A 14,803-nucleotide genomic window follows, 5' to 3' on the forward strand; every position below is an offset into this window, starting at 1 on the left:
CAGATCTCTTTAGGTAAAACCTGAAGGTTTTTCTCCATTTGAAAAATATTTAGGATATTTAAAAAAATAATTAAACAATACCTTTTTTTTCAAAATGCAAAAATAACACTTTTTGCCCTGTAGCGGGTAAATATTAAGTTAAAAATATACTTCCTTTTCTGGGATATAGTACATTTTCTGAGCATTCCGAAAACATGTACAACTGAAAATTGACGATTTTTGATTTATGACGTTGAAAGGAGTGAGCGATATGTGGAATTATTTAATTGGCTTTTATCGTTATCAATGTAATTTTTTTTCAATATTTTTAATATACAGGCTGTATAATTCCCAAACAAATTAAATAAATTAGATTCAATGGCGTACAGCCAGAGATAAGAGCCAGACTTCTTCATCTACATTCCTCAGAGACCATGTAGAGTGTGTGCAGATAATAAATAGAGGAGTGAAACCCACATTTTTTGTATGATTATCATCCATACAGCACTCGGAATTGTCTACGATTTGTTTACTGTCATGTCGCTGGTTAAATGCCAAAAGGCCACAATGCAATAAAATTGATCAAACCCTTTATTCCAAAAATGGTATCTAAATCGTCGACATTTTCATATTCGAAAAAGACACCCGTGTTTCTAAATGAAATGGACATTTCTAACGCTAGAATCATGGGTGTCTTTTGTGAATATGAAAATGTTTCCAATTTACATACCATTTTTGGAATAAAGAGTTTAAAAAAAAATTGCGTTGCGTTGGTTCTGCGTGGCCCTTTGGCATTTAACCTTTTAACTGCGTTAACTTTGTTTCTGAGAGACGCCCGTGCGCGGCGGTATTTCGCCGTTTTTTAAATGATTACTTTTATCATGTATTTAGTTAAGAAACGATTTATTTTCCTAAACTAAAACGTTCAGTGGGATTCATTGTACCTTTTTGGTATTCTATTTTACACTTGTGTCACATTATTCTTGAAATATATCGTAATATAAACAAATAAGATCAGAACATAAATAAATCAAAGCATGCATCGTGTGTCACTCTTACCCATTGGCGATGCGTAGCGTCGAGAGTGAGACAGATATAGGGCATGATTATGACGCGGACTAATTATCGACCCCGAGAAAAATCAGGGATCTGTTCTTTTATTTATCCTTGTGATGTTACAAATTATTAGTCAGATATTTCAAGATGTCATAAGGCCAAGGATTGACGTATTATTTTATCCAAAGTTCCACACCATGAAAAAATCCCTCCAAATTAAACTGAGGTTCAAAACTTGGAGCAAAGAAAAACACTTAAGCTTATGTCAGCCGCGTGTGGGGCATGTTTTGTGAAAACACATACGGTTATGCAAGCCGCGTGGATCAGGTTAACCAGCGATGTGTAAATAATTTTTATTATTTATCGGATTTAAAAATTGTAATAATGTATTCGTTCCAGGATCTCAAGTATGTAACCTGGCGTGGTCCAAACACTCCAGCGAGCTGGTTTCCACTCACGGATACTCACAAAATCAAATCTTGGTTTGGAAATATCCCTCATTGACACAGGTAAAAAACTTCATGCAGTTTCATAAATTCATTTATTATTATTCATTTTATTAATACATATTTGTTTCCCGCATAATTGAAGCAAAATTTCCTATGATTGATATTTTTTGGCGCAAAAATTCACAAAACTTGAAGTCGATAAAAAAAATACTTATTGAAGGTGCAAAAACTAACGACGTATCATGCTTTTTTTTTATCACTATAAATATTTTATTATTACTTAATTATAATAAAATATTTTAATAAAAAATATTAAAATAAATATTATAATAAAAGCTGTAATAAAATATTTATAGTGATTTTAAAACAAAGTTATATTTTCATTATAAAATGGGAAATCACAAAGTTATTGCTTCAAATATAAATTATAGACTTATCATGCGTTTGACGACAGCTGATACATCCCAGAAGAACAATCGTTGTGAATTGTCACTGAAAAAAAGTTTTGTTCCAGCATTTTGATTTTTGCGTGTGATTTTTAATAATGTTCCACTTTTGCAGGTCGCGAAACTCACAGGCCACTCTTACCGCGTGCTCTACCTGGCGCTCTCCCCCGACGGGGAGGCGATCGTCACCGGCGCCGGCGACGAGACCCTCCGCTTCTGGAACGTCTTCTCCAAGACCACCTCCCACCGGGAGAACAAGAGCGTGCTCAGCCTCTACACGGCCGTGCGGTGAGGCTAAACCAGGACTTGCTAGTGCCACAGCCGCAGAAGTGTTGAACGTGCAATCACTGGTCTTACGAGACTTGTGAATGTCCAATTGTGAGTGTCACGGAACTTGTGACTGTCCAATTGTGGGTTTCACGTAACTTATGAGTGTCCAATTTCTGGATGTTACGGTACTCGTGACTGCCCAATTGTGGGTGTCATGGAACTTGTGAATGTCCAATTGTGTGTGGGTGTCACGGAACTTATGAGTGTCCAATTGTGAGTGTCACGGTACTTATGAGTGTCCAATTGTGGGTGTCACGGAACTTGTGAATCGAATGTCCAATTACATGTGTTGCAGAATTTGTGAATATAGAACAGTGATAGAGACATTGAATTTGCCAGAATTTGTGAATATAACGGCGATGGAAATATTGAATGTCCAATTCCAGGCCAACACCCGGAATCGGACATTCAATTATTTTGAATTTGCCAGAATTTGTGAATATAACAGTCATACAGACATTGAATTTGCCAAAATTTGTGAATAGTGATAGAGACATTGAATGTCTAATTGCAGGCGTCACAGAATTTGTGAATATCATAGTGATATTCACAAATTTTATGTCCAATGGCAGGGGTCTTACACAATTTGTAAATAAAGCAATTAAATGTCTAAATGTGGATGTTACAGTAATTTTGAATATCACAGTGATGGAGACATTGAGTAATCACTTGCGGTATCTCCGTATTTGCGGATTAAAATGACAATTAGCTGCATTGAATATCTATCAAGAAACCAAAATTTTTGTACAATTACGAGGACGCGTTGATATCAAGAAAAGCAATAAATGAATACTTTTATAAAGTAATGAAGTATTTGAGTTAGGCAGAAATATGTTTCTGAGTTAAGTTTAAAAAGTACAAGTCTTACATTTCACTCTGAAAATGTAGAATTTTTTATGTAAGAGACTAAAGAGTCCTCTCATGAAAAGTTAAAGAATCCATGTTACTACCTCGTTGTTTAAAGAAATACGTCGCAAACTAATGTTTAAGACTTCTTTTTCAAGTTGTTTCTTGAACAAATACCACACCGACTTCTTCCAAGTCGGGCCAATACAGTTTTGGACCGACCCATACAATGCATATCATTATCTATGCAAACATTTGCCCAATTTAGGCAAGGTTTTATTTACTATTTACTTCTCTGTATATACATATATATATATATATATATATATATATATATATATATATATATATATATATATATATATATATATAAATATATATATAAATATTTTTCTTATATTATCGTATGTAAACAAAAAATGGCAATCATTGCCATGGAGTCGACGAAATTCCACCGTACACTTCTTCGATGGTGCATAGGGCACTGCATCTTAGAGAACAGTGTTGTCTTGATCATTAAATACGTGAAAGAATGGTGATCAGCCCAGCGCTTCAAGTACCGGTTCAGGGTGATATTAAAAATATGTAACATTAAAAAATCACTTATTTTATTTTGACCGACCGCCATGGGAATCGAACCCGGTAATTTTGATAAAATCACAATTCGATAATACTTGAAATAAATAAGTGTCGCATTCATTGTCATTTTATCTGTTTAAAACATTTGTTCATGATATTTATTTATATTATATATTAAATTACATGGTATTTGAAAATAAAGAATATGTTTAGTGGCGATGTGTGAACACATCAAAAGTGCCTATATTCCTAAACTTTTTTAGTCTGGCGCCCCCTATCAAAAATTTTCGTCGAAATAGGGGACAGTAAAATGGCCAGAATATCTCATCATAGAAAGAGGGAAGGAATAAAAATATATATCTTACTTCTATCTGTCTCTTTTGGCTTCTTATGCCCTGTAAAAGTTTTCTAGAACACCCACAGGGGGGTGTTATCGCCATGTGTTCACACATCGCCATCATTATGTCATATTTAATTAGTTTTTTTTTTGGTTTTGTGGTTTGAAGTTATTTGATTGATTTATATTTTATTAAAAATAGCAGTTGAGAATTATTTAATTAATTGATTCGGCAGTCACTTTGTGGTGATATCTTTTCTTTTTTGGTTCAAATTTTACTCGGTAAATACCACTTTATCTTAAATTCCATCACATTCATCCAATCCATCTTATACGTCTCGTGTTTCGATGCATTCCGCATTATTTTCAAACTCCGAATGTGAAGTTGTGGAGTCGTGTCCTTGGGCCGTTTAAAGATAAAAACGGGGGTACAGGCTGTTTTATTTTAATCAGTGTATTGTTACCACTGAATTTCAAAGTTCATAGTTTGTGATTCTGGTATCTTGGTATTTATTTGAGCTGTTTTATTTTATAAAGATATTTCAATAAAATATCTTGGTTACAATATTTTTAACTCCTAAAAAGTGTCTTTTTTTTAATACTATGGACTATATTTTATTTGTTTGTATAAATGGTTTTAAATATCTTCAAACCACTCAATACATTTTGAAATGCCCTTGTTTTTTATTGTTTATTTGTTTACGATACTAATTTTGGTCTCAACACGACATGAAATTATTGTAAAATAGTTGTTATTGTAAATCAATTGTAAATTGTGTAAAATATTTGGTTTATCAATTTATAATAAATAAATTATTAACGCACATACGAGGGCCGTAGAAACAAAAACTGCAAAAGTTGTTAAAAACAATTCTTAATAAATATTTTAATATCAAATGATATCATTAGAAACACCAATCTTTGCGAATAAAAAAAAAGAAATATTAAGGACAGGCGCCGTGGCATAGTTGGGTAAACGCTCGACTGCGGAACTGGCGTTGAGAGTTCAATCAATTCTGACCAATTGCAAAATGAATTCAAGGAATATACATTTTCAATTAGTCTGGGTATTTCTAATGTATTTTTCTCATATACCTTCCCTTTCCGAACTATACTACCTGCAGACAAGCCTCTAAAATAGAGGCTTTGAGGGTTATAAAATTTAATATTCCTTTTAAAAAAAAACTTTAAAATTAAACATGTCATCTTCTTTTAACCTCAGACGTATGATTTACAATCAAAATGGTTTGTAACATATTTACATATCTATTATTTTAATAAAAAATTAATAGATTTCAAGAAAGTGTGCTTAAAATAATAAATCAAAGGTCAATCAGAATGACGTTGTGGATATGTCCCAGCTGATTTAAATTGCGGTGATCAGGTTATGTGAGAACTGCCTGTATTATTATATTGTGGATGCAGGCAAAAAATATTAACTCGAAAATATGAATAAATATGAATAAATAAAATATATTTTTGACTTAATGCTGCAGTATTATAAAGTTTTCAACGTTCTATAAACTGACAAAATATACTAAGCAGTATGAAATGTCTCAAACATATCGCTCACTCCTTTCAAGAACGTCATAAATCAAAAAACTTGATTTTTCAGGAGAACGTTTTTAAAGTTTAAAAATATAATACAATGTTTCAAAAATAAATGTCAAGCCACTTTCTGAAATTTTACTATGCAACAGATCTTTTTAAGTAAAACCTGAAGGTTTTTTCTCCATTTGAAAAATATTTAGTTTATTCAAAAAAATAATTAAACAACACCTTTTCTTCAAAATGCAAAAACAACACTTACTGCCCTGTAGCGGGTAAATATTAAGTTAAAAATATGCCTCTTTTTCTGGGATATAGTACATTTTTTGGGCATTCCGAAAACATGCACAACTGAAAATTGTCAATTTTTTATTTATGACGTTCTTGAAAGGAGTGAGCAATATGTCGTTTTAAAAGTAAATTCATCTTCAAGTTTAATAGCGGGTATTTTATTCAGGTTAAAAGCTTTTAATAACAGGGATTTTAGAGTTAACGTTTCTTGCTAGCATACCCACGAAATATAATATTTATTGTGTGTACAGAGAGAAGAGATTTGCGTAATAATAGGTGACTGTTACTTTTTTGTCATATTTCTTTCTAGCTTAAGTTTTTGACGTCAAATTGTCAAACATATCAGAAGCTAGAAATATATACTACCCAATACGCAACCAAATTTGTTCACTGATTGATCCCAAAAAAACAATTAAGTAATGCCTTATTTTAAAGAAGTCGTTATTTAGTTAACTTTTTTGATAAAATTGCCCATGTCTGATGAGCAGATTATTTTATAACCGCAAAACGACAGCCAATTTAAATCTGGTATTTTTCTTTTGATTCTGTTTTGTCTTTTGTTTCTATACCCTTTGTAAAATTTGATTGTATATAAAAATATGAAATTTTCGTACTGCAAAATATTTATACTGTCATAACTTGTCATTTAGTGTCCAATGCTACGGCGAACATATAGCATTAAATGTGAATATGTGTTTTTTCAAACATATTTAGTTCAATATTATACAATAACTCACTTTCAAAATGTTCTTATTGTTTATATTGTTAAAATCTTTTTGGTTTATCCCAGACAGAGGTTAACACTTTCGTTGCGAAATATTTTCACGTAATTCGGTAAGACGCTCAAATTAAGTTAAATTTAAAAAAAAATCTTATACTTACTTTTTTTTGTATATTTTAAATATACGAAGACGAGCATTCACAAGAGCTATGTATGGTCCTCGTGCATTGCCCGATATCGGGATAAAAATCATGCAAATTACGAGGTCTTCTTCTTCTAACCCGGATAACCTCACCCAATGGTGCATAGGGCACTGCATCATATTGACGCAGTGCTGTCTTGATCGTTACATGAATTTGGTATTGGACGCTAAATGACTAAATTTATGTCCTTAATTTGCCCAGGGGGCACTTTTGAAAATTGTTAAATTCAACCTTCATTTATTCACGCATTGTCATTTTGAAAACTTTTTAGCTCAATTGCGTCGGTGAAACTGCCATCCGGTTGGCAACCTAAACTGCATCATATCCTGATGTGTGTGTTTTTGATGCGCTTTTTATCTAAAAACTTGAGATTAATAGACTACCGTTAGAAGACTGTTGAACGGTCGCATGAATAAATGAAGATTAGTATTTACATATATATTATGTGAAATTGGAAATAAACTGTTGCATATTCTTTTAATTAGTAAAAATTATTTAGACAGTGTACTTTTTATATTTCCGTCATTAAATGATTTTTTCTTCTTATTTTCTTAATCTGTACCGAATAGTGAATTACCTACATCAATTAATGCTGTGTCATCTTAATTGTAATATTACTCAGAGGTAATCCAATCAATCAATTTTAATCTTATCACTTCTGATAAATGAAATACTCAACTGGGAATCAAACCTGGGACCGGGCTCGTTAACCATTGCACTACACAGCGACACAAGGCCTCTAAAATTTTAACCGATTGTAAATTAGCAGTCAGCAGAAGGTGAATTTTTATAACAGTGTATTTTTTTAATCGTCCATATATATTTTCGATGCAATAGTTTATTTTTGATATATTTGTATTTAGTTTTTCTTAAAATGGAGACTGACCGGAGCATTTCGTCGTAACATCGCTCGCGGCGAGCATCCGAAACTATGGATGGAGCGCTCGGCTCGCTGTACTGACTAGACGAATGCTCGCATCGTTACGTGTTACGTTACGACGAAATGTGGAGGTCAGTCTCCACCTTTATGTATCTTTAGCGGGGATAAATCTTGTGCAATTTAATTTAGTTTAGTCATTATAAGAAGAGAGACTGGATTCTGCCATCAAAATGAAAATCGGCACATGAATTTTGTAATAATTATATGAATTACTTTTATCTATATATAGCTTAAATAATTTATGTTGTAATATCAGTTAGGCTGCTGTAGCGGTGATCAAATTCATAATTGCATTTGACTACGATTGAAAATTTGTGACGGGATAAAAATATAATAATAAATGTGTGGATTTTTTTGCTGTGATTATTTACACTGTGGTGTTTGTTTTAAAAAAAAATAGTTTTAAGTCAATGCCAAAAATGCAGTCGTTATTGCAATAAGAAAATAACTTATGATTTGGGAGTAATTTATTTAATTTAACAAAGAATATACTTTATTTCTTACTAATAATAATTCCACAGTAATTAACTAATTACAGTAAACCCCCCTACGACGTTGAGATAGCGACTCCTTTATCTTAGGGAATTTTATAAGGCGTTAATGTTTTAAATTGCATTTTTACATTTTAACTAGCGGAAATGACTGAAATGAGTATTTTGAAATTGAAATACAATTTAAACATATTAACCATTCGTCCACGCGACGATAATTAAATATTCGTCCACGCGACAACGCCTTTCTCCAAAAAAGTCCAGTGCACTTACTTCCCTGCACCCCGCACCCGCCAGGCTTTGTTTACGGAATAGTGATTTATTGTTAAATGTCTCTTGCATTCATTTCAGATAAACCAAACTTAACACACTATCTGCGGGAAGAATAATTTTACCGTTTCCCTTGACTGGTGGTGTTGGGCGGGAAGGGTAATTTTACCTTTTCACTCGACTCATCGTAAATTGCGTGTAAGTTATTTTTACGCACGACTTTTGCGGCATCTTTTGATCTCATATCGATGTATACTGTATGGTTAAATGTTATCACTTCTTTTCAAAGATGTTTATCTCTATTATGAGCGCGAATCCGCCCGCACATAATGTGTTAAGTGTCATGTAACCAGTTACTATTTTTAATAAATACTTTTATAATTTTCAGGTTTTTAATTGCGTAGTCTGTCTGACGAATGTTTAGTTACTATGTATCTACAAATATAGTTTAGTTATCTAAGGTTAACTTCCCTATAACATTCCCTTCGATAAATCGGTACCTATCTCAGCGTTATAGGGGAGTACAGTATACTGTGGTCATTATTTCCGAACTATCTTAACATTCGTTTGAATTGTGTGAATTTGTGTATATAAAAAGTAACTAGAAAAAAATGGCATATTAATATAACGAGTATAAACTATGGATCCTTACTATGGCTTCAGCCATAGTATATTTATATTTAAAAAATCGGTACATAAATATTGTTTTCTTTTTAAAAGTATATATTTTATAAATACTAGTGTAGTTTGTTGGAAAATAAAATTTTGCTGCTTTAAATATTTGGGTGTTTTATTCCTTATTAAAATGTATTTTGTATGTCACACAAACTTTGTCAGCCCGCATACACTAACCATTCTCCTTTTCCCATCTACTATTCCTTCTCCATTTCCTTTCCCATGTACCTAAACCTCCTTAGCTTACTATATTATAAGTTGGTGTGTATTTCTGTAAGAGTTTTCGCACGAAATGTAAATTTACAATGGTTGACAGATATTGCTTTGTAGCAATAACCCTCCCGACCTATTTATTCTTCTTCTAAGCCTTATCTGCACCCAATGGTGCATAGGGCACTGCACCTTATTGATGCAGCGTTATCTTGATCGTAACTTTTATGAATGCAAGGCTATCACTCCTGCGCTTCGGGTACCAGTCAAGGGTAATATAAATAAATATTAGAGTGTAAAATCACTAATATTTATTTCCACCCCCCCTGGGAATCGAACCCAGGACCTCCACGACCGGTAGCTAACCATTACACACCACGGAGTCAGACGACGACCTTATTATGTACACAAATTTATAAATAAATAATTGACTCTTGCTTGCATCCATCGGTGCATAGGGCACCCACATTGACAGTGCATTACACTTTTCTATATCTGCACTCAGCTAGTGTACAGGGTGATAGTAAAGTGTAATACACTGTCAATGTGGTGCCCTATGCATATATATATATATATATATATATATATATATATATATATATATACATATATACCGAATGAAGGGCATTGCGGCTGTAAAGGAAAGGAAATGGATGAGAAATAGGGTGCTAATACCTGTGTAATAAAAGCAGTAGATAGATTGAAATATTCTTTATTCGAAGCAAGTCTAACTATTACAAGGATTACAATTAAAATAACATTAGTGTTCATGGAAAGCAAACGCCTTCGCTAGTGAAAATTCATCTATAATTTGGAATACTATCTTGCACATTATAATAACATAATACATACTAAAATTCTTCCTGCTTATTATTTCATTTAAAGTAGGCAACACTGCACTGGTCTTGTTACGGTGTACATTATCTCTAATCACTCCGATAGTCATCGTCTTTTAGGCTAGACAAGGAAAGTATCAAGCTGCTAAAAAAATATCAATTAAAAGCTAAAAAATCACAATACCAATTAGTTATATCAAAAAAATATATGTATATCGCTTACGATAAAGCAACATCTCTTATGATAAAGTTGTAAACATTAAACGCAGGCAATTTTGCACCCTACTGATATTTTAACCTTAGATAACTAAACTATATTTGTAGATATAATGCCATTTGTGGATCGCACAATATTGACATATCGCGCACTCCTTTCAAGAACGTCATAAATCAAAAATCGTCATTTTCCAGTTGTGCATGTTTTCGGAATGCCCAGAAAATGTACTATATCCCAGCAAAAGAGGCATATTTTTAACTTAATATTTACCCGCTACAGGGCAGAAAATGTTGTTTTTGCATTTTGAAGAAAAGGTATTGTTTATTTTTTTTTATAAATATACAAAATATTTTTCAAGTGTAGAAAAAACCTTCAGGTTTTACTTAAAAAGATTTGTTGCACAATAAAAAGTTCAATAAGTGGCTTGATATTTATTTTTAATACATTGTGTTATATTTTTGAATTTTAAAAACATTCTCCTGAAAAACCAAGTTTTTTGATTTATGACGTTCTTGAAAGGAGTGAGCGATATGTAGTAGCTGTGTGGAATAGTGATTTATTGTTAAATGTCTCTTACATTCATTCCAAGTAAACCAAACTTAAGTGCCATGTAACCGGTTCCTATTTTTAATAAATACTTTTGATAAGTTTCACGTTTTTAATTGTGTAGTCCGCCAGACGAATGTTTAGTTATTAAGGGTTGTATTAACCAGATAAAATTTAAAATGATGGTCAGATTTATATATATATATATATACAGGGCTTTATTTTAACAAAAAAGGTACCGGACTCGCTTCATGTCAAGCTTATTATTACTTAAAAAAATATATTGAAATTTCATTTCAATCTTCATTACAATACCATATTGTATCGTGTTGATGAATTGTACAAATTAGGATTGTAATTACGTAAGCGCAAACATTGTTTTGTCTAATTGATTTTGAAATAGAAAAAAAAAATTATACATGAAAAAGGCGCTGGAACGCTGTTCCATGGAAAAAAAAGCCATGTGTATTTCACAACCCTTTTCCGCACCCCAATGGTGCATAGGGCACTGCAGCATAAAATAATAATAAAACCCTTATCCGCACCCCAATGGCGCATAGGGCACTTCTTCATACGAACGCAGTGTTATCTTGATCGTTTACACACGAAGGAAAGGTGATCAGCCCTCCGCTTCAGGTACCAGTCCAGGGTGATATGGAATAAATATTACAGTGAAAAAAATCCCTTATATTTATTTGACCCCATATATACATATATTTAATATTGCGCGAGTTGCTGTTACGTTCAACAGATGGCACTACCATTGCAGTAAAAATACATGTGTTGTACATCATCATCATTGTGCCAAAATTTCAAAGCATTCAGTGAATAGCTTAAGAACAATTCAGATTTTTCACCAATGAACATTTACATAAAAATAAAATTTATATGGATAATTGATTCAATTCATGTAAATAAAAACAAGTACACATATTAACTTAATTTTTTTACATACTTGATGATTATAATAATAAAAAAATCCCTTATAAATTTTCATTAAGTGACCCAAGTTGCTTTATCATGAGAGATATCGCTCACTCCTTTTAAGGACGTCATAAATAAAAAATTGTCAATTTTCAGTTGTGCATGTTTTCGGAATGCCCAGAAAATGTACTATACCCCAGGAAAAGAGGCATATTCTTAACTTAATATTTACCCGCTACAGGGCAGAAAGTGTTGTTTTTGCATTTTGAAGAAAAGGTATTGCCTTAATTATATTTTTTAAAATTTACTAAATATTTTTCAAATGGAGAAAAAACTTTCAGTTTTTACCTAAAAAGATCTGTTGCACAGTAAAAAGTTCAATAAGTGGCTTGATATTTATTTTTAATACATTGTATTATATTTTTAAACTTTAAAAACGTTCTCCTGAAAAATCAAGTTTTTTGATTTATGACGTTCTTGAAAGGAGTGAGCGATGTGTACATCGAAGGGTGAACACAAAACTAAATATAACATTTCAAAAAGTTATAACCATTACTAATTTATATTTTTAGGTAAATAATATCACAAAAAAATAACTAAATTATTTTATTCATTTAAAAAAATTATCTCCTGTTTTTATTCTGTCTCAATTTTTATCTTACATCAATTTGATTTTATAATTCTTACGATTATTAAAATATAATTTATATTTGAAGCACTAACTTTATGATTTTTCATTTTATAATTAAAATTTAACTTTGTTTTAAAATCACTATAAATATTTCATTATAATAATAATAATAAAAATAAAACCCTTATTCGCACCCCAATGGTGCATAGGGCACTGTGTCATATTAACGCAGTGTTATCTTGATCGTTTACAAATGAAGGAAAGGTGATCAGCCCTCCGCTTCAGGTACCCAGTCCATGGTAATATTGAATAAATATTACAGTGAAAAAATCACTTATATTTATTTTACCCCCCTTGGGAATCGAACCCGGAACCTCCAGAACAGTAGCCGAGCGTGCTGACCATTACACTACGGAGGCGGACAAGATTTTTCGGAGCCGGATTTCATTATAACTTAATTATAATGTCTACCGGTTTCGAAGCTAACCGCTTCTTTACCAAGACTGATGAATACACTATTAATAATTAACTAGTATTAATCAGTCTTGATAAAGAAGCGGTTAGCTTCGAAACCAGTAGACATTATAATTAAGTTATAATAAAATATTTATAGTGATTTTAAAACAAAGTTACATTTGAATTACAATTATTAAAATATTAATAAAAATATCTCTCTGATTTGACGTAATCAGTGATATACACTTGTATTCATTGCATTATTATATTAATTTGTGGAGGCCATTGTGATTTTAAAACATTTAATCAATTAAATGCTTAATATTAATTATAATTTAATATAGTCAGATGTAAGAGCAATTAGTCACTAATAGAGTTAGTTGATGACTAGAGTCATCAGTGAAAAATAACACAAAACGATAGCTGCTATTTCATTGTTGCTAAAGTAGAGGTCATCAACTCATTAAAAAATGTGACGATTTAAAAGGAATGAAAAAATAATCATATTGTTCATGAAAATTATTTTTCAGGGTTTTAAAAAAAAATACTTCCTCGACAACTTGCCTTATAAAACATATTTTATAAAGACAGTTCTGCAGGCTAGGGGTTAACCCAAGTGACCATAAAATAAACAATACATATTTTTCTTTAAATCTGTACAGTTTTATGTGTAGTTCACCTCCATAGTGTAGTGGTTAGTGCGCTAGGCTACCATGCCGGAGGTCCCAGGTTCGATTCCCAAGAGGGTCAAAATAAATATTTGTGATTTTTCAGTCTAATATTTATTTAATATGACCCTGAACTGGTACCTGAAGCGGAAGGCTGATCACCTTTCCTTCGTGTATTTAATGATCCAGATAACACTGCTTCTATACGATGCAGTGCTCTATGCACCATTTGGTGCGGATAAGGGTTAGAAGAAGAAGTTTTATGTATTTATAAAAATATATAAATTGTCAAGAAAACAAAACAAATAGTTCAATAATAAAAATAAAAAAAATAAGTTCATGAATTTGTTTCTTCAGGAATGCATCAAATGTATTGTTTTTGTCTTTTTTTGCAAGTTTGCAAAGATAACCCTGAAGGACGTAGACCGCCAGGCAGACCTCCAAAAAGGCGGAGAGATAGCCGGCAGTCAACATCCCAAGAGCGTCAGGTGGCGGCACAGACAGATCCTGAGGATCTATAAAAAGAAGGAGAAGAAGAAGCATAGATATTCAGCGCTGACCACGGAGGAACTCTTCATAGCCTTCCTATTATTTACTAAGTAAAACATTTTACCACAAAGTGACTGCCGAATCAATAAATGAAAATAACACTGTAACAGATCGGCTGTCCAAATTGAAAACACAGTAAGGGACATTTTTTTTGTAGTACGTTTTTTTTTGCATTTTTGGACTAAGTAGAGTCTACTTAGTCCATAAATGCAAAAAAAAAGTACTACAAAAAAATGTCCCTTACTGTGTTTTAAATTTGGACAGCCGTTATGGTCCCTCATCACCTTGACTAATTTTTAGATGTTTAAATTTTACGACATCAATAATTGCATTCTCTACTTTAATTTTCAGCATAGCACAGCGAATTGTTACGTATTGTCAAGAATTCTCCATAATTAACAATATCTATTCACTGCTCTGAATTTAGACCATAAATTAATGGGAATATTCTCTTAACTAGAGATATTTTGTGTAAAGATATAGTCTCAATCTGAAACTTCGGCAAATAATGGTTAGGTGTTATGATTGATCAGTGGTTCTATACAGATTTGAATCATGGACCCTCGAGATCAGCACTTTTAGCTGATTAGAGGCATTCCAAATGT

At 32.1% G+C, this 14,803-nt stretch overlaps 1 protein-coding gene across 1 annotated transcript in view; it reads left to right on the plus strand.

Annotated features, from left to right (window-relative positions):
- fzr (fizzy and cell division cycle 20 related) overlaps positions 1–9,264 on the plus strand; it is a 105,088-nt gene extending 95,824 nt beyond the window's left edge. The window contains exons 9-10 of the mRNA XM_088271735.1: positions 1,435–1,544; positions 2,046–9,264. Of these exons, the coding sequence (XP_088127861.1) occupies positions 1,435–1,544; positions 2,046–2,222 (287 nt within the window). The 3' untranslated portion in view covers positions 2,223–9,264. The remainder of the gene's footprint in view (positions 1–1,434; positions 1,545–2,045) is intronic.
- Positions 9,265–14,803: the final 5,539 nt, after the last annotated feature.

This window comes from Brachycentrus maculatus, unplaced genomic scaffold (assembly GCF_059751285.1).
Source record: "Brachycentrus maculatus isolate JH-2025_06_01 unplaced genomic scaffold, ASM5975128v1 h1tg000459l, whole genome shotgun sequence".
NCBI lineage: Eukaryota > Metazoa > Arthropoda > Insecta > Trichoptera > Brachycentridae > Brachycentrus > Brachycentrus maculatus.